Raw genomic sequence first — 27,618 nt, 5'->3', positions numbered from 1 at the left:
ATCCACAAAAATTGGCCCCCACGAATTCCAATTATTCCGCAGTAGCTGTATCGCATTGTGATGTAAAAGATAGGATGTTGATTTTGTACCTATGCTGTATATTTACCCTGTAAGTCAACAATAAAATCAATTATTATATGAGTTATATGCAAATGAAAAAAAATCTGTTTAATATTTTTAGTTTTTGCTTACTTGCACTGAACCATTTTTGTTTAACTTCCCCCAAAAAGCAATATTTTGACGATAAATTCCTTTTATTGAAAGGGTACAGGACACTGTATCAAAATGATTCAATTAAGCCCTGAAACGGTTGAGATCCCTATCAATAAACCATATATATTCCTGTTCCTTGGATCATGTAGGTTCACCTGACATGTGATGGTAAATGACCTCCGGGGATCATTATGAATTTCCAGAAATAGATATAATCAAGTATCAAATATATTTGCCAGTAAAGTTTGACCCATGCTGGTCATCATACCGCGGCCCAACTGATGGACTTGTTCGTTTTGGAGATTTTATAATCGCCCCGATTATAATTACATCTTGTTTCTTTTTATAATGTTATAGTTTTTACATTGTCTGTACCCATAAGTATTAAAATGCCTAGTTCATTGCGGTATGTTTCGACATGTACCTGTAATGTTTTGGTCACAGTGAATGGATACTAACATATATCTCGGTCGAGTGATTCGAGATTCCCTATCAAATGTACCATTTAATAAGATTTACCTTTTAATATGTGTTTAATTTTTCTGTCGGTTAAAGGGCGAGAAAATCACGAACAATGATAACTGCTATGGCTATGGATTGACTATTGCCGAAAAACGCATCAGAGATTTGGATTAAGTGTTTTTTAACATACGCGAGACAACGGAGAATAGTAAACGAATAGGTTAGCAGCAAGCAGATACACCATGGACTATGACAGCCTCGTACGAAAGTTGGGAACTTTTGGTCCTTATCAAAAGCGCCTCCTTTTTGTTGTTTTTTTTCCAGTAATTTTCAATTCTTTTGGAACGCCTGTGTCGGTATTTTTGCTCGGAGATCATCTTCACAGGTATGAACATCTCTATTACATGTATTAATACCAATGTTCTTGACCCAGAATGGAAAATTTTATTGTAAAAAGATATCAACGTCAATAGCTTTAAATTTGAAAAAAAAAACAACAAACATATGACTATTTTTCTAAGCAATTCTTCCTGATCACTCGAGTTCTTATTAATTCAGTGAGAACCTACCCCAATCAATGTACAGTGATTGAAAAAAACCGTTTCACAGTCGTTGTCCAAGCAATATACTATGTGAACTAAATTTTGTTCTTGTATATTTGACTGAAATAACAGGAAGAGTGATGTTTGTAGATGTAGAATTACACTATCATCGTTCTCTGTACATTCAACTTAACTCTTTTCCTCTTTAAGAGCTGCATCTTTTGTAATTAGGGACGTACCTGATGCCGGAATGGCAAGTGGACGGAGATTTCTAACTGACCCATCCCGATTTTCCCTTATCTTTAAACTTCCCTGCAGTTTTAGCTTAAAGTGTCACCAATGCACACATTCTTTGCAAAAACCAAATGCATCTGCTTTGCAGTTCTTCTTCCACAATTCTACCATTTCCTATAGTATTCTGGACAGGCAAACGAAACAGTTTTTGCACGGCTTACACTATGGTATAGTTTCGGTTGTTTTTACATTTAGTGAAGTATATACTTTCCAATTGATTTCTTTATTTAAAAGAGTAAATGTGCATCTAAGGAAACAAATCGAAATTTAATATACAAGATGCACAATTCTGCATTCAAAAATAAGACGGTGTTTATAAATGCCGTAAATATTAAAAAGAAAAAGTATGCCCACAGATGAAATCGAATCAGGGCACAAAAAACCTGCATACATGTAGCCGGCGCTATAAACTACTCAGCTATCAAGGACACTTTCAGGTGCAAGTATAGACCACTCTAATTGAAATGAGTTTCCTAATTTTTTCTTCTTTTTTAAAAAAAATTGACCACAGCCGGGTGCCCATAGGAATATTATAATTCTTTCCTATGAACAAAACCTATCACAATGTCTAAGATTTTTAAGGGACAGGAAAAATTGAGAAATATGTACGATAAAAAACAAGAAATCATATTGACGCAAGCGACATATAGGCCGCAAAAAATATAATTGTTGTATGAATCACCATTAATTTTACATAAAAAACAGACCACAAAGAAGAAATAACAAATTTATAAATTTTAAAATATTTTCAGCAACACGTTTTAAAATTTCAAGGGACCACATAATAAAATAGAAATGGATTATTTTAAAGGTATATGTAAGAACATGCTCATCCAGTAGAATCTGCATAACTATAAAGGTAAAAGATAAGCCGGATAATTTTTTTCCTCAATGGAATTTTGAATCTTATATACACTTCATCTTATGAAAAAACCATGGCCATTTTGCATGATTTTCTCAAAAGAATTAAAAAGAAATCAGGTTAGCTCAAACTTTCAGGTCAATTCAGATTTTCAGTCCTTTCATATGTATGCGCTAATAATTGATATAGATGTCATTTCACGATATTTTTTTACTACATTTCACATGGAAATATAGTAAATACACACAAAGTCATTTTATTTGACGCAGCACAAAGCAATTCAAATATATCAATTATATAAAATTTCATGTAATTCAGGTCTTTAGTATTACACGTCTTTAGTATGTCCCATATAACGATCCCGATACATTGTTTTGAAAAGAATGAAAAATTCCGAAATTTTCCGAATAGATTATAGTCTCGATAAAAACGCGCCTAACACGACACTCTGACCTACTTTACATGTACGAGTAAAGCAAAAAATATGTAAAAAATTTTAAAAGGCATAAAACATCTTTCTTCATGCAAATTTACCGTTTATTCATAAAAATAAGCACAATATGAATTATATATATATATATATATATATATATATATATATATATATATATATATATATATATATATATATATCTATCTATCTATCTATCTATCTATCTATCTATCTATCTATCTATCTATCTATCTATCTATCTATCTATCTATCTATATATCCCACAAAAACGCAGTTACAATATTTAAATGTATATCATAGAAAGAAAGAAGTGATTTTTCCGCCGGGAAATCCATCTCCCTTATAGGTCAATTCTTTTGTTATCTGCAATAGATACTTTTAAAATTTACAGCCCAAGCCACGCGTGATGGAAGATGATAAATATGGCCATATGCGGAACATGTCATGTACTTTAACTAAGGGTAATTGCTGTGCGTCGTTCATTGGCAATTTTGAAGAAGTCCGAGTATCGCACTATGTCAGAATTCGGATTTTACAATCTTGGTTTGACTTTACATAGCGTTTTATTTATCCATATTTCTGAGAGGTGATAACAATTAAAATAACCAGCACATAAACATATAATTTTTCTTGTGTTTATGCATTGTTCGAATGCATATCTAGAATTTAAAACTAGACTTTCCATGAGTAGGCCCATTTAGTGCAGAGTATTAGACTACCTTAAATACATTGTAAATTGTCACTTGGCAATATTGAATACATGTAAAATCGACGTTGTAGAAATGAAAGGTCGTAAGTGTTAGATACGACCTTTTAAGCTTTTTGTTAAATTATAAAAAAATCTTAAATGTATTCCAAATGTTTCTATGGTAACAAAAGATTTATAACCATTTAAATAATTTTTAAAAACATCGTACGTGACACTTCCGACTTTTCATAACTGATAACTGATGCAAACAAAAAGTCAACAGAGATGCTGCAGCTTAGAAGAAAATGATGAATGTGATAAATGGTGAGTAAAAATCGCAAAGAAAAGTATATATTTATACAAAAAAATAGTGTATACCTCACTCTAATAGTTTATCAAAGAAGAACATTTTAACCACTGTCGAGAAAGAGTTACTATTACTAAAAGAAAACTATCAGAGGTCATACGCAGCTATTCATGAAAGAGACGTACAACCTTATATATACAATCTTTGGATCTGCCACCTGTTAAATAACATCAACCGGATAGATATTTTGAAACACAGGGAAAAAAGTTTGAACAAAGAAATAAGGGAACATCTAATCAAAACTCATGGTGCAAAATGACACCACTGAAAGAGGTTGAATCTGATGATATGGACATTTCACTCAAACAATTGAAAGAAAAATTACCATCAAAATAAAAAGAATGATGTCGACATTCCACTGAATATCCTTGCAAAATCAATCAAAAAATCACATGACAACGAGAGGCAAGAGAATACTAAATGCAGTAATACAAATGGCATCAAACAAACTGCAGAAAACGAATCAAATCTGACGGAAGATGGTCAACAACAATCAAAAAACACCTTTTATGTTGATCATTCAGATTATTTCAATACAGTAGGAGAAAGCTGTGAGGATGAAGAGGATCAAAACCCATCAGCAATTACAGTTACTGATGATGAAAAAAATAATTGGATGGAGTGTGATGGTTGCTTTAATCTTGACGAAACTTTTGTTCTTAACAGTGAAAATGATTCATTAGAACTTGAGAATTTGAATATTTTGATGCCACTGTTTGAAGAAACAGCCCTATTAGATACAGAAGCTGTACATTTTATAATCGAAACCCAAACAAATGAAACAGAAAACACAGAATTTGAAACTGAGCATTTGGAAATTGATCAAGCACATGATAAGTTGTCAGAAGACAGCTTGGATGACACAGAATCTATTAACTACAATGAAACTGACAATGCATCCGAATCAGGGAGTGAGGAAACAACAGTTACTAGATCTCGGCGTCCACTCAAAATCCCGAAATCGTGGAAACAGAATATAAGAAAGAGAAAGAGAAACACAGGGGACGAATATACTTCCTGCAAGGGTGAGAAAGTTAGAAAACGAAGTCTTAACAGAAAAGATTGCAGGTGCCGATTCCAATACTCTAAAAATGTTAAAGAAGATGATCAGCTGAAAATATTTAGGCAGTATTGGGGCAATATGTAAAAAAGGAAGCAAATGCTAAACGCACAACAGAGAGAGAATCAAGAAGGAAATACTCTTATCAATATTTTCTTGAAAATAATGATGGAAGAGAAAGAGTATGCAAAGCATTCTTCTTAGACACCCTCAATATAGGGGAAAAAACGGTGTCATTACACGTTAAACAGAAGTGACACAGTGCGATGCGTGGACAAAAGAGGCAAAAAACCTGGAAGTCAAAGAATCTCGGAGGAAAACAGAAATGTCATTAGAAAGCATATTGAATCCTTCCCCACAGTCCAATCTCACTATTGTAGGAAAACTACAAGCAGAAAATATCTGGAAAAGCACCTGTCAATTAGAAAGATGTATGAGCTTTATAAGGAAAAAATGTCTGTTCGAAGAAAGAGAGCCAGTAAAATATTGGCTATATGACCACATATTCTGCACTGAATACAACATAGGATTTCATCGTCCAAAAAAGATGTTTGCACATTTTGCGACGCCTTTGAAAAAATGACACAAGAAGAAAAAGACGATAGGAAAAACGAACATCTTAAGCATTTGGAGAGGAAACAGAACGCTAGAAATCAAAAGAAGGAAGATAAAGAGAGAGCACTCAAAGATAAAAATATCGTAGCGGTAAATTTTGACCTACAGAAAGTACTAATTACCCCTAAAATGTTTGTGAGTGATGCATACTATAGCAGAAAGCTATCCACCTACAACTTCACAACATATGATCTAGCATCGAGTAACGTACAATGCTATGTGTGGAATGAAACTGAGGCTAAACGGGGAAGTTGTGAAATTTCAACTTGTCTTTACATGCACAACAGAGAAATTGGAGACAAATATGAAATCATATACTACTCCGACAGCTGCACAGGGCAGCAAATAAATTTGCAATTCTGCATCATGTGCCTGCTATGCGTGACCAACTTTCCGATCAAAGTTATAACGCATAACTATTTTGGGAGAGGGCATTCTCAAATGGAAGGGGACTCAGTGCATGCAGCGATTGAAAACTCTACCAAAAGGTTGGAGATGTATAGTCCAGATGATTGGATATTAGGAATTAAAAATGCTAAGCAGACTTCTCCAAAATATGCCGTACATGAAATTAAGCACTCAATGATTTTAGATTTCAAAGATTGTGTATCTTCTGTGGTATCAAATAGAAAAAAAGACACAAATGGGGATCTTGTCCATTGGAACAGAATTCATTCATTTCAATACAAAATAGAATGTCCGAATATCATCTTCTTCAAGTATGATTTTAAGGATGACTACAGAAGCCTAAACATTCACCAAGGTAGGCGGAAAATGAAGTCTCTGGAAGGTTATCGTTTCAAACCACTCTACAGAGAACGGCTTCCCATTTCTGATGCAAAATGCGCTGATTTGATTGGCTTGTGTAATAAGGGACTAATTCCATCAAAGTAACACAGGTTTTACCAGAGTCTACCATATGACAGCAAAGAAGTGGACAATCTTCCAGAACCTAATACTTCAGATGAGTCAGAGGTGGATGATTGACGGTGTTTGCGAAAATATCAGAATGCTATTGTTTGGTTGGTAGAGAATTGTTTGATTCATGAACAGTTTAAAATGATGCGAAAAAAATTGATTGATTTCAAATAGAGTGTTTCTGTTTCTGATTAATATTTTTAATGTTAGAATCGTATTATATTATTCACAGTTGGTGTGTTTCATAGTTTAATTTTTTGTTAATAAAGAATTTATAATCTCTCTATCTTTTAGTGAAAAAAATATTTTGAAATGTTTTTTAAAAACATTGATAAGATACTAAATAGTGTAATCATCTACAGAGGCATTGTAGCTATATTTCGTTAAAATGTAGTAAATATAAACCGTAATGTGTTGTAAATAAATAAAATAAAAAAATGAATAATTAAAGAGAAAACTGAAAGGTTGTATGTGTTACATAAGACCATAATTTTCTAATAATCAACCAACCATAAAGTCGTAAGTGTCAGTTACAACTATTTATATCTCTGTAATCAAGCATTAAAAAGTCGTATCTGATTTATTTTTCATTTATTTTCAATTCTTGCATATAATTTCCAAAAAAGTATGCTGTATTTTAAATTCAATAGCTTATAGATTTTACTAATATATCTTAAAATGGTATCTATTTAAAATAATATGAAAGAAATAGTTTTTCCTTGATACTGAAAACTATGAAAATACTAGTTACGACCTTTCATTTCTAAAACGTCGAAATGTTTACTATTTTATGAAATCTTCCTTCATATTCTCTACAAGGTATATTTGTAGAAACAAGCTGTATGCATTGGGTGCATTATACATTAAACTGAATATTACAAAAGATTGACCATTTAAGGCCAGTGGGTCTCTTTTAATTTTCAATTTTTGGCATGTTGAAATAACTTATTCCTCCGACTCTTCTACCCCCTCCCCCCCCCCCCCCCCCCCCCGCCCAAATATTTTCATGAATTAAAGTTTTTCAAACATTAAATAAGAAAAGCGGGATAACAGGCAGGGTTTACAGTTTAGACTTAAAAATGAAGCTTTAAATGCAAACATGACACTCTCTGACATTTCTGTTTAAAGGCTTGGGTGATTATTAAGGCCTGTGGGCTTCTTGTAATAATTTGAAATGCATTTTTGTCTTTCTGTGATGCGTTTGTTTGACTCGTCATATTTATGAAATAATCTCAAAGTACTTAATAATCCTAGGTCGTGGAAAGTGATGTGGTTCTCCTCTTCGCTAGCCGAAGGTTTCTGATCTGCATCACTCTGGGATGCAGATCAGAAAACCTGGACAAGCGAAGTCGTGTGGTTCATAGGGCGATCGTTTATTTAATGGAATTGTATATTTTATATACGCAGATGTAAACTTCCTAACTTGGAAAATGACTCCTATGCAGTTCAGGGCCAGTATCACGAAGACCTGATAAATGCAACAGTTCCTATACTACCGGATGGAAGTTATGACAAATGCAAAATCATAGTCAACGGGACGCTTGAACCATGTTCTGAGTGGGTTTATGATGAATCTATATTCGCCAACACTGTCAGTTCTCAGGTAAATCTGTTTTCGTAGGCTAGAATTTCTACAAATTGACTATTTAAAGTAACAGGACTTCGTCAACAGCAACAGGTTTAAATGGACAAATTTTTTTGCAATATTGTGTCTTAAAACTAACACAAATTCAATTGGTCACCATATACATGTAAGTTACAATCGCTCCCTCAACTTCCACTGGGTATATATACCGGCCAGGAAAGTTATGATCGGTCGTTCTCCGATCTTGGCATTATGAATTACATATTGTAGTATTATGTTGCATAAAAAAACAACAAAGAAAACTACAATCAATGAAACAAAATATAGTTTTATCCTTTAAATAATTTGCAAGGTATCCTTATATCTATCACAGATCGTGGTGCTTTACTTCGCGTGTTCATCGAACACGTGTGTTCCTCACATGTAGACCCAGTCGCACAAAATCCAACACAGTAGATAACTGATAGTAAATTCACACAATTAATTAACAACGTAATATCGTTCTTAATTAAGTTTCTACATAAACACTCCGTTTTCTAAAGTTCACGTTGTCATTGAACGATCTCCTACATTGGATAGGTTACGCATGTGCAATTTTATAACTACGACAAATAAATGATCGAGAATTTTATTTAATATATTTGTGCCTGGATTTGAAGCAGACCCAGTCTTTTCGAAATTTGTGTCTAACTAAACTTATTTTTTTTAATTTGAACAGCTGAACAACCAATAAACTTACTATAGAGGCCAAGGTTTCATATCTTTGCATGTTTGTCTTCCTACGGTGAGCTTCAGCTCACGTAGCCCCACAATTTAACAGCTAAAGGATGACTGCACTTAAGCCCCAAGTTCGGTGTAATGTATGACACACTCTGCTTGTTTTAAAGCCCCAGTTTCTCTACTATTGGTGAAACTTATTTTACCAGGGTCTGCTGTCAACAAAAGGTTACAATCCAGTCCGATTTATGAACGCAGTGATGCTCTGCGTAAAAAGCTACAGCATTACTAAATGCAATAGCAAGAACACGTGTAGAACGTGTGTTGAAATATATTCCCACTTGTGTCCAAGGTAATGAACGCTATGTGGGTTTGGATACTTCGATCAAAAAGTTCGAAATGTCCTTAAACAAATTTTGGTCAGATATGGCTTCCTCAACTTGCAGACAGAACAGCTGGGGTAAATACTCATTTCTATTAGGCCATGAAAAATTGATATGGAAATGAAGCAATGTAAAAGCTTATGTAGCAATATACATTAATCACCTGCCATATGGTTTTTTGTCTCTCAGTCAATTCGATACGCAAGGACATGCTCTTCGTATGAAGTTTCTAAGGCGAGGCAGGCTACTGACAAACAAGTTGATAAAACAGGATTATCAACAGTCTCATTTGAAGTCATCTTTTCGTATGTTCTATGGTCGATACAACGATGCAAATACAGTCTTCCAATGGGTCGCAGGCTCACTGACGTTTTTCATTCTAATTGTTAGACCATAATTAATCACCTGGTTGTCTACGGACTTTTTCGTTTTTTCCCCCGATTACGACAAAGAGCACACGGCGGGTGTGGCAGGTCAGTAGAGGATGCTCACTCCTCCTATGCACCTGATCCTACCTCTATCTTTTTCGAGGTCCGTGTTGCTCTGCTTAGAATTTGTATTTCGTTTTATGGATGTTTTAGATGGTTGACAGTTTGTTATTGCCATTTTTCAAGATAAATTACGTTGTTATGAAGACAACATCATTGTTCATTACCAGAATACTCATCAAAATTGTCATACGACCTCTGGATGTCAACAAATTTGATATGTTCCTTCCAGATATGTCATCACTGATGATAATGCAGCCCAGTTTTTGTCTAAGGCAGTCAAGTCTACTTTTAAATAAAACAATCCTGCAAAGTTTGCTTTTCGATGTAAAACACATTATATTGAAAGACTATATTTTATAGTTCACATTTATAAAATTGTAGACTAAGTCGTTTTCACAGGTAGTGTCCATTACATTTTCTTGACTCTCTCAAGGATAACGGGAGATAACGTTTTACACGCTTCACGTAGCTCGCGGGTTTGTTGACGCCACACCAGAATTCCACGTAAAGAGTTGACCGTCATAGCAAACACCTACATTTTTTTAAAATGACAAATGATCTTTAGAAACATTAAAGGAAACAATCTACATAGTTTAATATGTGCAGTTTAAACAAATACTGATAATTAACAAGTGGTAAAGATTTAAAGACGTGGCTTACATTGTCATATTTTGTTGTATAAGGTATGAGTGTGCGTTGGAACTCTTCTATTTAAAATTATGTTTAGACAAGGTTAAGGAAATGAATTAAACCGTATGAACGAAAGTCGCTTCTTTAAAACTATAACTTCTGTATTTTCAACTACCGATCTAACTATTAAATTCTTTTGGCTTTACCTAAATATCTTATACGAATACAAACTTATTTTGTCAATAGTTGTATGGTTATTTTTTACATCTAGCATTGATTGACTCATGTATTTTATTGAGTGTTGTTTTCTTTATTGCAAACATTTTACTACAATTTGTAGTTCATGCATTTAGATGTCCGTGCAACCTAAATGCCTCGATCGGAAAGCAACCGACCGTAACTTTCTCAACCGGTAAATATACCCCAGTGGCAGTAGAGGTGCGATCAAAACTAATATGGCGACCAAATGCTTTTATGAATTCATGTCAGCTTTAATTTCTGTAATTTAAATTTTCCTTTTCATAAGGATGATTTATGCTAAATTACGCTGAGGGTGACTCGGTTGTTCTTGAAAAGAATTTTCTTAAAATACACCCCCTCAACTTTGTACAGTTGCGAGGTTTTCATCGCTTTGAATACAAATTGGCTTTTATTTCTGCAATTTGTATTCACCATCCCATAAGAATGCTTTGTGCTAAATTTGGTTGAAATTGGCAGAGTAGTTTTAGAGTTCAAAATATGAAAATTGAGCTAAAACAGTTTTTAATCAAAGACTTTACACCGCCTTCTGAAGGGGACTAAAAATTGATGTTGGGAATGATAAACTTTTCTTCAAAAGGTGTTTTTTCCCTTAATACGCTATGTATAAATAAGAAAAAAATATCGATGACTTCTACCTTTTTTCAACCACTAAGTGACTTAGAGGATTATTTTTATTCCATATTTATTTGAGGTCCTCTAACTTTAGGTATATTTGTTAAACACTAATCAAGCAAACGCTTCAATAATTTAGTATTCCAATTATTTCTTAAATCAAGACCTGCAATGTAAATTTAACATAAACATTCAAAAGACCCGATAGTCGCGACTATTTGTAGACTGTATTGATATTATTTAGAAGAAAAGCTCTATGTTAGAATGTAGGAAAATACCAAAATGAGACATTCAAATTTCTTTGGTTCTGACTTAGGTAAAATCAAAGTACCGAGAGTACTGAAAGACGAGGTCTTGAAAGTTTGAATTTGTAATTGTCCTGGATTTCCTCGAATATGCTTCCAAAATTTATGAGTTTTAATTACTTGTTTCAATCTATGTTAATTCGGCTTTTTTGCAATTGTCTGATACTTTGTCTAAATTTTACTCAATCCCGGCCTTCATAATTGTAGAAAATTGACCCAACGGTGTATCATGTAAAATAAGACACCAAGGAAAATTTTTTAAAATTACTACTAACCGGGAAAATCAAACAACTATATCAAAGTAGATAATTTTAATCATAAGATGTATTCAATTTTGTGATCCAAGGGAAAATCCACAAGTCGGACGGTAACCGTAATAAAAGTTTTATGAAAACCCCGAAAACTCTAAAACTGCTGAATTAACAAACAAAGTGAACATTTGTATACCGATAACAAACACAGGCACCTGACGTTAGAAATATTTTTATTTACAATAAGATTCCAAGAACTTTGACAATAAACAGATTTGTCACGGTCACCGTTTTGATTTTTAAGACCGACTTATCTGACACGATTTTCTTCATTTGCGATTCATGCAAATTAATAGGTGAAAATAAATCCGTTCGCCACTTACATGTAATACTTTTTGTGTAAACTCGTGCATCGCCTACACGAATTACGATACAACCGTTCCTTTCATCAAAAACCATACTCCGAAAATCAGAGACATAAATAACAGAGATTGTCAACCCCGCCATTAGCGTGTAAATGTTACAGGACCAACCTAACTTTGAGAACTACAAGTGCAACAGCAATCTTGTATAAGTCATTAAATTTGAACCTGATAGTGAACATGAACCTGTAAATATTTTAAGCATGTTTTATTTATGAAATATTTACAAAAACTCTTTATTTAGTTTTTAAATTACTTTTTTAAAAAACTTATTGATTTTTTACAAAGTAATGGTAATGCATTACTTTACTCATGTAATGGTAATGTAATGCGTTACTTCAAGAAAATTAAGTAATGGTAATTTAATGCCCTTATTCATGAAGTAATGGTAATGTAATGCATTATTTTACAATGTAATTCACCCGAAGCCTGATTCCAACTAAGCCGGAAAACATGAACATTAACATTTAACTTGGTTCTTCAATCGATAATATTGATGTATAAGTCTTCCAAAATGTATAATCTATTATAGATTATGCTTACAATGCATTGTTTAAAATTTAAATTCAGTTTAATCAACTAAAGAGCCAACGAACGAGAAGGCAAATTCAGACTTGTTTTTATTTTCTTTGTACAAAATTCCTTTAGAGACGAACAGCAGTCATACCGCAAGTAGACTGGAAGCCAATGAAACACCTATTTAATTTGTAAAACAATTCTGTGTATAACCCGTCCCGATTTTAACTTCGGCTTGCGTATGAATCGAAGTTTGGTAGTATTCAGGTGAAAGATTGTCAAAATAAAATTCACAATTTTTCAAAAATGGCACATTGCGTTCGGGAACTTTAATTTCGATTCCACCCACCATCAACCTCTTCTATTGATAAATGAGCTCGTACACCAACTGAATCGTCAACGGCGCTGTGCATTCAGTTACGTAACTCATTCCACCTTTGCACCCGAGCAAGAATATTTTGATCAATAAAACTATTGTTTATTTTTAAATAGAACTTTGTTTATACACAGAGGACTTAAACAGATTTAATGCGTGTTTTTATGATACATATTTACTGAAATGCATGAAAACTTTCTGCACTATTTTTTTACGCGTAGACTGAAATGCATGAAAACTTTCTGCACTATTTTTTTACGCGTAGACTCAATTCATGTGTTCTACGCGTGCCTTCCGGGTTGAGAATTCGGCTGACAGTAAACCAATAGACGGGGTCACGTGACCCTGTCTAAAAAATGGTATCTTAAAATTTACAGTAGATCACATGGTAAATTTTTTGACCATCGAGCCTTCATAAGTAAAAAGTACAATCATGATATGTAAAATGCATGTGAATTGATATTTCCAATAACTGAATTAAAACTGGTAATTAGACCAGAATAAGACCATAAAAAGTGTCCTTTTCCGGATCTTAAGTCATTTATTATTACATTGTATCTGAATTTATCACCTTCGGGTTTTTTTTCAGTTTAACTTGGTTTGCGACAACGCTTACCTTAATTCTCTTGGAATATCTACCTACTTCTTTGGTCACTTTTTTGCTGCTATTCTTAGTCCGTTGGCTGATATGTAAGTATCATTGTGGTTAACTTGTTAACCATAAATATATATTCATTGTTGGAAATTATGAAAACATTACATGTCAAGTCGGACGAAATTATTTTTCGATGGTTTTTAATCTCTGAAATGTTAAGTTTTTTTTCATTTACCTGATACCTTCTACTTAGATGTAACTTTAATGATAACTATACAATGTGACTTTATTTATAAGCAATGAATTATCTACATTTAAGAAAAATGTATTATTTTTATATTCTTACTCCAAAAATAATATGAACCCTGACTTTTTTGCATAAATAGGCTCAACTGTCATGAAAAATTAAGAGGCATCTCGTTTGTCTTTAAAATAAAAGATAAAGAGAAAATTTTTACATAACTTGGCAATGCTTCAAATGATAAAAGGCAAAGTTTGCAAAAGGGGAGGGGTTCGGATCAATAATTCTTGACGGAAGAAAACTAGAAAAATCTGGTGAACTGTACTTGTTACTTTACCATGAATAATATATGACATCATTTTATATAGCTTTAATATTTGAAAACGATATTTGATTCACAAAATGTATGCGCAGCTTGCTGAGGTATGTTTGATGCGACTTAACATTCCATCCGCAACAAATAGTCCATGTCTACACAAATGTGATCAGAATTCTTTGCTGGTGTTGTGTGTCTCCGGATAGCTTTGCAGCTCCAAAATAATAACTTTAAGTATGTTTACATAGCTTTTATTCAGATGTTAATTTACAAATAGATTTCCAACTGTTCCATAGACTTCAAATAAAGGTACAAAAAGGGATCTGAAAAATAAATGAAATGATAAATACACGGATAACATTACTTTACTCATACTTGCATTTTACTGTCCATTACTTTACTCAATACATTTTCCTGTATTTACACTTATATTTGCACATTTTGCTGTACATAATTTTACTACTTCACTACATACACTATACTTTAAAACAGTCATTAGACTCGTACAGGTACTTCATATTCATATAATTGTGTACTACATAAATACATTTATTTTACGGCAACTACTACGCGCCTTTCTCTGGAATACATACACATATGTTTACAATGCAACAAAACACACACTTATACTTCATTGTTTTCATAATAGCAAATACTCATCATACTTTACTTCCAAATACTCACGAAAAATACAAAACAGAAAAATACTCTGGTCAGTGAAACGTTTATGTTACATGAAGAAATGCTTTACATGAGATGAGGGAGCTGGTTGAAAACGTCTGCTCTTTATGGAGGGTAATCGTGTTCAAAAATCCAGACATGTAAACTTGTAAATCCGAATATGTAATCGTGTTGGTGTGTAAGTCTGAGTATGAATATGTGTAATTCTGACCGTGTAACCTATAAAACTCGGGCATAAACACGTGTAAGATTTGACTCAGTTCCTTCGCATGATGCACAATTCGCAGTTTTATTGCTTTCAACAGTTAATTAAACCTTCAACTTTGCACACTTTCAATCCGTAGTTTCTGCACTTGTATCTTCAGACTCGGCAATAGCACATTTGACATAATTATACAAATTGACAAATGTTTGTCGAATTTTGACATGACCTTATATGGCAACTGCTTTGCTGCGGGGAAACGGCATGCCGTAATCGCCGGAATGGATAAATCATAAACATAATATTCAGCTTAACTGTTGCAATAAGCTTTTAATGAAGGACACTTATCTATTTTCCATCGAAAATACCGGTATTATTTTTAGAATTTTTTTTTTAGCTATGGTTGAAACTGGACCAAACAGGAAGAGGGTCATGCACATAAAAATCGTCGCCGATGTGACGAATGCGCTAATTTCTGTAATTTATTCTCATGGTATTGTATGATAAGGGTTAAAAAGAAATGCCTAATATCTTATTTCTCTTAACTAATTTGACATGTTATTTAAACTGGAATATAAGTAAATGCGTACTTTTTTCTAGAAATGAGACGGATCAAGAAATTTCTTAAGGGGGTAAATATATTTTGAGCGGCATGAGGTTCGGAGACCGCCGTGAGGTCTCATGTTGTAACTCCATTGCTTCTGAATTCTAAGAGAATTTTTAACCGGGTTTTTCAATTATTGAAAAAGTGAAAATGGCGGGCGGGTGAGTGGCTGCCATAAAGGTACCCTTATTCTACCGATAACTCCTCGTAAAGTTTTTGAGATATGAAATTGTTCTTTTGCATAACAGTTATACATAAATCAGAGGTATGCAAATTGCTAGGATTTTGAGTTCTGATAATTTGTCAAAAAATATCAGCTGTTGAACTTAGTCATTTTTTGGCAAATACTTTGCATATAGAGTACCCCATTTCTTTGGATAGGTAGTATTTATCAATTTAGGATTGACAAATGGATTATAATATGGATACTGTTCACACAAAAGAAAACCCGGTTTGCTGTTACATTAACAGCTTTTCTCTTGTTATTTTTCTGAATTAGTTAGAATAAACGACCTGCAAAGATTTGGTAATTTTTTGCGGAAAAATGTATGTAACTATACATGTATTTATACTTTTTCGGAAACATTTCCAAGATTTCTCAGTCGAAACACCCCTGTTAGCTTATCAGGTTTAAAAACAATACTAAAAAATGTGTTTGTATTGCAGCAAGCCCGGATGATAACGTTGAAAAATTGTGCGATGTATTCCGAGAGTATTCTGAATGGAGAAAAGATGTAAACATTCCCCATTATAAATCTCCGTAAGGAATCTGTTTTTATTCCAGTGAATTTTTCCGAGTGAAAGATGATAATATGTCAATGAAACTATCTTGGAAATTATCCCATTCAACTATTTCAATTGCACTTCTTTCACAGGTATGTATCGTCCAAATGTGCTGCATAAATATCTTGGGACAGACTATAGTTGCTTATGGCAAACAGTACATGTTCACAAGTGGCTGTAAAGCTGTATTATAATAGCTCTCCGGGATTTTTTTAATCAACCAATTTCACAAAGTGAGTCTGCATTGAACCGACATTCAGGACGTCGTGCTCATATTCCGTAATAATTGCTTGAAATTTTAAAAAATGCCAATTTTCACCTGCATGATAGGCTTTTTTCCCTACATATTGCTGACAATGCAAAATGAAACATTTTTAAAAATATTTTATACACATTTTAATTTCCGACAGTTAACCTTATCTTTGGAATTTTTATTTATTCATTTTCAAAGGAGGCTTCTTATGTCTCATATTAATCAAAATCTCAAAACCAATATATGTCTTTATATTCTTTGTTTTTCTTATCGATGACTTTCCGAAAAATAGTACTTTCTAAGAAAAGTTGTTATCCAGAGATATTATGATTATAGATCATCCTTATATTTTTCTTATATTAATTCCGTCCCTATTCCGGCGATTACGACATGCCTTACCTGCAGCTAGCCTTTTTCTATCGGTGACGTCACTGTTTCCATATATGGTCATGTTAAAATTCGACAAACTTGTAGACTTTACATTTGTTGATTTGCAACATGTCAGCCATGAAATTTCAGAAAACGGAAATACAAATGCAGAGACTACAGATAGAAAGTTTGTATTATAGTGGCAAGTTACATGTAAATAACAAACAGCATTTTACAGCTGCAATTAGCATCTGCAGGAAAAATTAGATTGAAGCCCTTCGGGGTCAACTCTAAAGTGTTCATCCCTGAGTTTTATAGGTTACACGATCAGAATTACACATATTCATATTCAGACTCTCACACCAACATGTTTACATATTCGGATTTACAGGTTTACATGTCTGGATTTTTGAACACGATTACCCTCCATAGCTCTTTCCTATTGCTACGCCCAGACTGAATTCCTAAATGCACGGGATTAGAACCCGCCCAGTAAAACCAGCTGAGTGATCTTTAAACTATGGAAAGCGACTCTGACAATAAATTAGTAACATTATAAACATAGCATCAAATGTATGGAAAGTAAGCATGGACGTAAATTGGGACATTGTGAATATATATTATAAAACTACACAAAAATTATAATCAACTGAGTGTTAAAAAATTATAATTGACATTGTGTTTTATTTATTACTATAAGTTTAACTTCGTTTTGATCAAATCGACGCCTTTTGAATATGCATAGTGTATCAGTGCTAACTTATGAAGGGAATACCCAAACTATGACGCAATTATGTTAACTTCCGTCCTTCCTTTAGCCTTTCGTCGCATATCTTAGGGGGTAAGATGCAGGTGGTTTTTATAAATTAAAAGTTTGGCGCGCTGTTATTGGTTAAACAAGTTGTAAGTTTAAAGGACTATGTGCAGTATGGTCAAATATCTGCCCCCGATTTCAACCAATTTTTAAATAGTATGGTATAAAAATAAAATCTTCACAAATCATTGTATGGAGGATGCCTATAATTTTTATCTTGATTTTAGTCATCATTGCTCATTCACTATTTATCTATGACGTCACCAAAATGACATATTTCCCGCAAATTTGCAAACAAATGAAAATATTCTCATTTTTGCTCTATATTTTGCATTCGAAAGTATAGAGCGCAGGTCTGCTCAAGTGCGATTTTAACATATTTTTTTCTTCAGATAGTTATACACATTATACTAAAAAATGCTACTTGAGCAAGCCTGCGCTCGATGTTTCCCAGTCGAAAAACCATCGGAAAACACCCATATTTTGCTAAAAAAACATCAATTTATCAAAATAATGCAATCTTCATGACGTCATTTCTACTTTATGACGTCCCTGTGGTGATAACCTTTTACACCTTTATTTCCAATATGATTTAAACTATCTTTCACCTTATTTTTAAAGCTCTTTCTAAAACTTTGATTTTGGGGGCAACAAATGCATAAAACCGCACTTAGTCCTTTTTATGGACTGATCATACAACGTAAGAGTTCGCTAAAATAATTTTATCAATGAATTTAATGCAAAATTCCAAGCTTTAGGCTGTGATAGTGTTAAATAGGTCCAAGATGCCTGCGATATGTATATTGTGTATTTTTGGAAAGGGATATTTATTTCATAATATTAGAAAAATAAACGATGGCAGGTGCCTGTTACTTGCAAATTTCATTTTACTTTGATATAATACTTTAAGTTTGTCCATGCACGAAACACACTTATGATTATCCTTTAGACCCCCTTTAAAAAAACTTGTATAGATTTGCGCATGCTGCTTCATAACATCATGTGACATTGCCTAACAATATCCATGCATTAATGTTGTCCTGTTAAATGCACATTTTGGTGTGGTTTTTTTTAAGATTTGGAAGACGCATCATGGTTGTATCTGCGTCCACTGTTATGTTTATAGTAAACATTATTATGCCATTTTCCTACAACGCATACATGTTTATTGTTCTTCGCTTCCTGGACGGAACGACAGGAATGGTGTTTTACAGTGCATCATTTATCATAGGTATCTTAGTCGTTTATAAACATTATAGTTATCATTGTTATAAAACCTGTATTATAAAAAGTAATTACCTATATTCAGATGACATCGCCAAACATCGATGTTTGTGCAAGATTTTAAGTTTTTTAAGTGTGAATATTGTAGTCCCGAACAAGAGCTGATATACCTCTGTATATATAGTTTAACATGTTGAAACACAATAAAATCCACGGTGGTCGGTTATTAATATAAATGTATAATAATACACATATTAAGATAACTGTCTTGCACAACAGGAATGGAGTTGGTCGGGCCATCCAAACGCCTGTTTGCTGGCACACTGATTTTGGTAGTGTACGTTTTTGGAGAGCTTTTGCTTGTGTTCTTTGCATACTTCATACGAGATTGGCGATGGCTTCAACTGACCTTGGGTATTCCGATGGTTTCTGTCCTTTGTTATTGGTGGTAAGTTATTGTTTTAATATTTTCCCTATCATATTCGATTGAATGGATAACAATATAAAAAGATGTTACTTTTCAAACAAAAAAGATTAAATTACCTGAACTTCTAGCCCACATCGAGCTATATACGTTGGTAAATAAACAAATATTACGTGTAGTTGGCAAACACAAGTATGGCTACATGTACAAGTTAGAGGTTGGTAACTGTTTGAAACGTCTCTTCACAATAGATTAATATAACTTTTTTTGTTACGTAAACGGAACAATTTATCTGTACATTTTTCAGGCCTAAAGTCCTTCCAGAATCTCCAAGATGGCTTCTTTCACGCGGAAGAAATGACGAAGCTGTGAAAATTTTAAGAAAAGCAGCCAAAGTTAATAAAGTACACTTTGAAAAATTGCCGAAGGATTTTAGACTTGAGAAGAAAGACAGAGGGTTGCTGGAAATCCTAAAAGAGCTTTTCCACAGCAAAAAGCTTATTCTCAGATGGATAATTGTCTTTTTGAACTGGTTAGTGATGTCATAAAAGTATTCTAATAAATGAATTCTTTTTTACTATAGGTATTTTTTTTTGCAAAGTTTGACCAAACCATTAGGATTAGGGACTCAGCCCCCCCCCCCCCCCCCCAAATGTTTTCCTAAAAATACCTTAAAAAGACTGAAATATTAATAGTGATACTGAAAATCGGAGTCATAGTATAGTTCTAGCACCCCCACCCCCGATTATGATTTTCATGATTTTGGGAATTCTAGTCGAGATTTTTGATAATTAGTCTTTCAGTTTGCTTTCGACGCCACTGCGATGTAATTAATTATATCATTTTCTTTCTATGTACTAGGTTCATTACATCCGCTCTTTACTATGGATTAACTCTGCATATTGGAAAGCTAGGAGGCAGCTTATACATCAACTTTACGCTTTCCTCTCTTGTGGAATTACTGGGCTACCTCCTCTGTCTTGTAATGGATAGAACAGGGCGAAAACCTTTGCATCTTTCAGTGATGTTTCTTAGTGGAGTTGCGTGTCTGTCTTCTGCATTTCCTGTCTTATTTGGAGACAATTGTGAGAACTATTTGTTTTATAATTAAACAACTATTTGTTTTGTTATTAAACAAAAACTTATACATTTTTTTCTATTGTAATATGAAAAATTGTTCTATTTGAGTATGTAAAAAAGCTGCATGATGAAGTTTGCAAATGTCATAATTTATTTAGACTAATACAGAACAATAAAAAAAATACCTATAACAAAAACTACGAAAAGCACCATATCAACAAGAATATTTAAATATGTGTATCTTATTTCATCTCGCTATTTAGCCCACAACTGGATCATGATTACACTATCTATGGTTGGAAAACTTGGGATTTCTGCGGCATTCGGAGAAATCTACATCTATACTGGAGAGCTCTTCCCCACTGTCGTACGAAGTCTCATTATGTCCAGTTGTAATTCCGGCGCTAGAATTGGGTCCAATACATCGCCATTCATGTACAATCTTGTAGGTCTAAAATATGTTTTCAGTTATAGTCATGTATTCTTAATGCAAAGGACTTAATTGTTCATCATTATTTATTTCTACTCAAGCTATTTTTGTTATAATTGTTTGGCATATTGTTAAATTCTATATCATTTTTTACATCTAAAACAAAACAACTAATTTACAAATACAAAGTAAGTGTTCATTTCATAAGCTTACAATTTTTACTATATGAAAATTAGTTCATAAATTTTCACGTTCCCAATATTCCTAGTATTTGTTGCTCTAAGGGATTTCTTTTCCTTTCAAATATATACAAACTGTTGTTAAAATTAACAAATATTCAAAATTTACAAAAAATTACCTCTTGGTTTGGTCCAGGGATTATATCATGGATAGGTTTTATATTTTGGCATAATAAGATAAAGAAAATAACGAACAATAACTTTCATATGCTAATATATTTCTTCTGATGCCCTAATAATATTCATTTTAAAAATCTACTTTGCTTTAAACCTGCTTTTTTTCCGGCATTATAGATTACAATGCCGTGAAACGATAAACAGGCAATTTTTGCATTATACTCTTCATTAAAAGGTCATACAATCACTTTTTCTTAATTAACTTATAAACGTTACATATTGTTATATTATCTGAATAACAACAAAATACCAAACAGTTATAACATGGATTTTACGGCTGCATAAAAGTGAAAAGACGGAAAATATCGAACAGTTCTAGGCATCGTACACCAATCGGTGTATAAGAACCAAATATTATGAAACAAATAAGTCTGTTCTAAGAAACTATATACTCCACAAACAAACCCTTGAATTTCAACACAGTTAATACCAAAATAACATATCATCCCTGCAGGCAGAGGGCAAGATGAAAAAGGCATTACCTTTGATGATTTACGGAGTTGCCACTTTAATCATTGCGTCTCTTTCAATATTACTCCCGGAAACCAAGAAACGGAAGCTGCTTGAGCAGGTGGAAGACGTAGAGCACGAGGAGGATCTGACGGTCGACAGGTGCGTTTGGTAACAAGTTAAAAGTAGGTCAACCAATTATAAAATAAAATGTGTGATTTATAGCCTCGGGATTCTTGTTTTATATGTATTAAAATACATCATATGTAAAATATAAAGAGTGTATTAGAGCATTCGTTCTTAACGTTGTTCAACGCATTTTTTTTTATCGCGTAGGAGATATCATGTGATGTAAATGTACTTTACAAAACTTACCTTCATGGACAATATTAGTCATTCACGACTGCAAGCGAAAAAAAACGATTTTAAACTCGTGGAAATCGTGACTTTTCTTTCATTGATCGTAATTTTTTCCAAAGAGAGCAAGATATTCAGAGTTTGTGTTCAATGAGTTGACACCAACTGCAATTGACCATGCAGTAGAAATATTTTATTAAAATGCAGAAAGTGTTGTTTATTTAAGATTAAATATTTTTATTTCAAAAATACCCTGGAAACAACAGAACTCGTCCTACATTTTTTTTACACATTGAACTTACCATTGTATTATATAATAAGGTGGCCATCAAGGCCGAAAAGAAGTGCAATAACATGTTTGCATGATCTGTCTGCACTGATTAAAAGCAGTGTGTTTCAAAATGTCACAAGATTTTAGAAAAAAAACCCCAAATGTTCAAATAACTCCGAAACCAAAATTCATGTAACTTATTTTTTTAAAAATGTAGGATAAAAAGGTGTATGCAAACTTAGACAGCACATGTAAATCCAGCTGAAACAGCTGTCATGTTTGTTCAAGCAGTATCCACGGATGATACGGGCTGCTTGACTGTTTTGTCTCATGGGCACAGTTTCACTTAATGTGGAACAAACAATCTCAAACAATTCATTTAAATCATAAAATTTTAAATATAGTAAGAATGAAAAAGATATTGATACTGTTTTTATTCTTCGTGTAAACATCTAAATCCATCATTCACTCACCTCATAGAACAATCAAGACACAATGATTATGACCAGAACAATTGTGTATGCATTATCGGATTTCCTTTTTTTTTTTAACTATTCTATGGACCACTTACAGAAATTCTGAAGGTATGGTGCAAAATCAAAGGTATCTATTGATGGCAAATGACTGCGATTATCCGAGCGTCTAGTTCTATGTAGTGCTTCGTGGATCCGGGTACCTTTTTACTTTTGACGGTACGTCTCCAAAAAAAACCTCGGAATCGTCGTTATTTTTTCAAGGCTTCCGCACTTTCACTTAGGCTATTCCTTTCTTTTGTTTCGAAAGGGAATTTAATACCTTTATCTTTTAATATAAGATTGATATCAGCACATTGCAGATTACAATAATTTGTGCCATAACAGTGCTTATCGGTTGTCCCATTGACATGACCTAATGCATCTCTAATTTGAAGATCGCACTAATGAAAATCGAAAGTAATACATACTGTGGAATCATTAGAATTCGTGGTGGCTCAATTTTCGTGGAATTCATGGGTACCCCTTATCCACGAATTAACATCATCCATGAATTAATAAAATAAAGTAATAAGGCATGTTTCCTTTTGTAGATATAAGAGAATACACGAAATTACGTCCCCACGAACATGTAAATGTAAGCAATCCACGAAAATTGGCCCCCACGAAATTTAATGATTCAACAGTAATCATCTAACTTAAGGTTCTTATCAAAATGACATCAATGAAGTCTTAGGGTTTAGTGAGGGATATGTAGAACCCATTGGATTACTGTAACCAATTAAAACCAAAGAATTAATATGTTTGAAATTGTCATTCTAGTACATATTAACATTCGTTTTCGTGCTGAAAATTAAGGAAATTGTACTGTTTGTTCCTTTATGGAATTAGACATTACTATATGAAAATACATCTGCAAAGTTAAATAGACGTTACAAGGTTTTCTATGTATGGCCTACAGATAACGTGGTCGCTGATTCGATGCCAAATTATTTGTTGTTTTTTTTCCCTTTTCACTAATAGCATAATAGCGAGCGCAGCTCACCGCCGGCAAGCGAATCGAGCTCTAAGAACCAGTGTGCGCGGGAAAGAGAACGAGCTAAACCTACAGTTCATCAAACAAAATTTTTTTGTCTACGTCCCATAATGCTCTCTAATGTATTCACCCGTGGTGCTATGCCAAAAATGGCCGACTCGTAATGTACGGTGTTTTAAGGTTTGAAGACACGTTTTGAGTAGCGCATATTGTTTGGCGAGACTCAAGAGATTTGTTACATGCTTCCATAACTTCGTATTGAGTCAAGATACGTAAACAAAGACTAACAAAGTCGTGGATGACATCACGGTGCTCTCGCGCTTTAGTTCCCGCGATAAATTCACAGGTGGATCAAACATCTGTAATGCGTGTACTAGCTATTTCAGTATAGACTGTGATACCTGCCTCATTGACATATGATAAGTTTTTAATTCTTTTTAATATTTCAGTATAGACTGTGATACCTGCCTCATTGGCATATGATTTGTTTTTAATTCTTTTTAACATAGAGATTATATAAATATATACTAGCAAGAGCCATACTTTACTGTCATATCGATCCATTTTTAAGCTAATTGTGCATGCATGTACACAAGGCAGATATGTACATGTATATGACTAGGAAGGAAATAAACAATAGGACATTTTGAACAAATTAAAAAGGAATAAAGAGAAAAAATAAACAGTAAAAAATTTTTGTAGATATTGCATAAAGTCAAACCATTTAATTTAAAAGTGGGGAATTACACAGGTCAGTGAATACAAACAGGGCCCGGGCACTCTCTCTCTCTCTCTCTCTCTCGGGAGAGGGGTAGGGGGTTGCGATTATTTATCATAACCATTAAAATTAGTACCTTTGGCATACTGTATCATACTCATTGTAGAGCAATACTCTTTAAAAAATTCTTTAACGTTCGTTGATACCTAAATAACACTAGGTTGACACTGATGCAAGGTATGTGTAATTCTTGCTGCGCTCGCCAGAACGGTAGCATCGTAAAACATATTAATAATAAAGTTGAAAATACATCTATAAAAACTAGATTTCTTTTCAAATCCGCAGATATCTCTTCAGTAGCGTTACACTATTTAAACTTTGATGCATAGGATTTTCTGGAAGTAACCAGGACTTGTAGTATCATTTGTCTTTATGCACATATAGTATGTATGTTTAATTGTTAATGCAGATTTTCTTACCTTATAACAAGTTATTGGTTACGTCAACCATTATAAAATCAGTACCTTGGTTTCAAAAACACTGTTATAGCTGCAAAAATTTCCATTTAAACTCGAGTTTAGGTAAAAAAGGGGCAAAGGTGCTCTATCTTTTTTCTTCTTTGTTTGTATCTTTTCTATGGTCTGTGTTGTATTATCAATATTGAACATTTAAATATTTCAATTTGTTCATTATGACTTAGTGTAGGGAGAGGGCTAAATAGGCTAGACCTGCTGCCTTATCCCATTCAATATACTATATTGAATAAAATATTGCTCAAATTAAAATATATCTCTTCATCATATACAAATTATGCATAAAAAGGAGTCTTATTAGGGAACTTAAAGTAGATCCAGTGTTCTGTGACGTCACACTTTTATGTAAAACTTTAAATTCTTTAAAAATTGTGCAAGATAGTTTTATTTATTTTTTGTGAATATAATCACATGGATGTAATTAGAATTATTGGTAGTTTAAAGATATTTTCGCACTTAATTTTATACTAAATTTCCAAATTTTTATATATTTTATCTATGCAAAGGGGAAATAACTCTTTTCTGACTTTTCTCTCAGTTGTATGTCTAAATGCTATAGTTTTTCTTATTCCAACGATTAATTTTAAAATATTTTTGTAATTTTAGTTTTCTGATAAAGTTGACATTAAAATTGAACAAGAAAAACAAATTTCTGCCTACAGGATTTTACTTCTAACAGAAAAAAATACTTTTTTCTAATGCTAAAATATGCTTTAGTTTATGTTTATCTGGCATCTCAAAAAGTGTGATGACATGTATATTTTTTCTAACAATTGATGACATTTAAGTCTATTAAGTCGAAATCAGTTCGGTTTTTCAACTTTCCTCAGAGAATTTTACGAGTATGGAGCTACCTTAATTTAGGAAGATTTATTTCCTTTAATTATATTTTCAGAACGAACACCTGTTGATACTACTTTTTAACAACTATTTGTTTCTTTTTTTAGGAACAATGGATCGTTCAAGAGCTCAGGACCAAACCATTCAGAAAGTGAAATGATGGAATTAACAAATAGCAATGATGAGGACAGGAATAACTGATAAAATAAGTTTGGTCATCGAACAATTATAGATTTTGTAACAGGCTACATTTTTTTAAATATCATATATTATGCTGATCATTATTTTTTCCATCCAAAGATTTTCTTAAACACTCTGGAAAATGCTACAAATCAATAATTTGTCCTCATTTTCTTTTGTTTGACTTTTATTTTATTTCTCATTTAAAGTGTTTTTGGAAAGATTTTTTCACAACAAAAATATCTATTACACCTTTGTTGTCGCCAATCAACTGTAAATTCTTTCTAGATTCAATTCTTTTGAAATAACATCTTTTTGGCAATTAATATTACACCTAAAATTCCTCATATATAAGCTTAATTTTCGGTTGAACTTAATCCGTTACGTAAACCTTCGGTCCTTTGAATGAGGGGTGTCACGCTTCAAAGGGAACCCAAAAAGGTATACGTAAATAATTATAATTATTAAGCGCGCTACCTGGTTGGTCAAATCATGCAAGTCCGACATTGCGCGATTAAGCAAATTCATTTTCTGTCTTGCGTTTCTTAAATAAAGATCAATTCTAAATTTATTGATGTGTACTTCTGATTCGTTCCAATCAGGTAGGCAAAGCATTTTTCTTTTTAAATTTTTCTTATTTCGTGTTCTTAAGAATATTTCTTCTACAAAATGATTTGATTTTTCAATTTATTCACGATGTATATATAGCGCTTTTTTTGTCTTATTTGTTAATGGGCGTTTGTAGTAAAAATGCTTTTATGTCTCACAAATGAGAACTTTTTCTATACAGTTTTCATACCAGTATAAAAACTATGATGTGATTTAAATGCTTTTTTGTGTTTAATGATAAATTGTAATATAGATTTATCTTTTTTTGTAACAAACATTTTTTTTACAAACAGTATATATGTTAATTTGAATGTGTCGCTTCGGATTTCCCTTGTCTACAGAGTTAAGAATATTTTTCTACAAGATGAAAATGAAAGAAAAAAAAGTTTTGTAGTGCTCAACGAGAAAATTGTAAAATTTATCTGTTATTTAGTGTGAATGTGTGAATACAAGATTTATCTTATTTTTATAAATTTTATATTGATTTAATTTGTATCCTTTTCCCCTTTCTCGTGTTCTTTGAATAAACATCAATTCTAAATAAAATAATATGGACTTTTGATTTGTTTAAATCAGATTCTCCGAGAAATTAAGTAGCTCATCAGCCACAGAACTGATTCCTAAGTTTCACGATTAGTGAAAAAAAATTACACTGATATGTTCTCAAACTGTGTTTTTGTATAATTATGGAAGAA

General features: G+C 32.9%; 1 protein-coding gene across 2 annotated transcripts; it reads left to right on the top strand.

The window, feature by feature from the left end:
• Positions 1–517: 517 nt before the first annotated feature.
• On the top strand, positions 518–27,446 carry LOC117688863 (organic cation transporter protein-like). 2 transcript variants are annotated; one of them, XM_034467575.2, is made up of 10 exons: positions 518–1,060; positions 7,883–8,078; positions 13,614–13,714; positions 18,959–19,113; positions 19,386–19,554; positions 19,838–20,062; positions 20,392–20,615; positions 20,874–21,055; positions 21,911–22,091; positions 26,242–27,446. In XM_034467575.2, the coding sequence occupies exons 1-9, from the start codon at positions 918–920 to the stop codon at positions 22,079–22,081; spliced, it is 1,566 nt and encodes a 521-aa protein (XP_034323466.2). In that variant the 5' UTR covers positions 518–917; the 3' UTR covers positions 22,082–22,091; positions 26,242–27,446. The 2 variants fall into 2 exon arrangements, with proteins under 2 accessions (XP_034323466.2, XP_034323465.2); XM_034467574.2 differs by having other exon boundaries at positions 521–1,060; positions 21,911–22,068; positions 26,242–27,445.
• The last annotated feature ends 172 nt before the right edge of the window (positions 27,447–27,618 follow it).

The sequence above is a fragment of the Magallana gigas genome, chromosome 6 (genome assembly GCF_963853765.1).
Source record: "Magallana gigas chromosome 6, xbMagGiga1.1, whole genome shotgun sequence".
NCBI lineage: Eukaryota > Metazoa > Mollusca > Bivalvia > Ostreida > Ostreidae > Magallana > Magallana gigas.
This window is presented reverse-complemented; position numbering and strand designations above follow the sequence as displayed.

Bases quoted from the DNA above. Each gene is read 5' to 3' on its own strand.
- LOC117688863 (XM_034467574.2), top strand. From the start codon at position 918: ATGGACTATGACAGCCTCGTACGAAAGTTGGGAACTTTTGGTCCTTAT. The intron at 19,114-19,385 runs GTATCTTAGTCG...CTTGCACAACAG, and splicing joins CAGTGCATCATTTATCATAG to GAATGGAGTTGGTCGGGCCA. The intron at 19,555-19,837 runs GTAAGTTATTGT...TACATTTTTCAG, and splicing joins TCTGTCCTTTGTTATTGGTG to GCCTAAAGTCCTTCCAGAAT.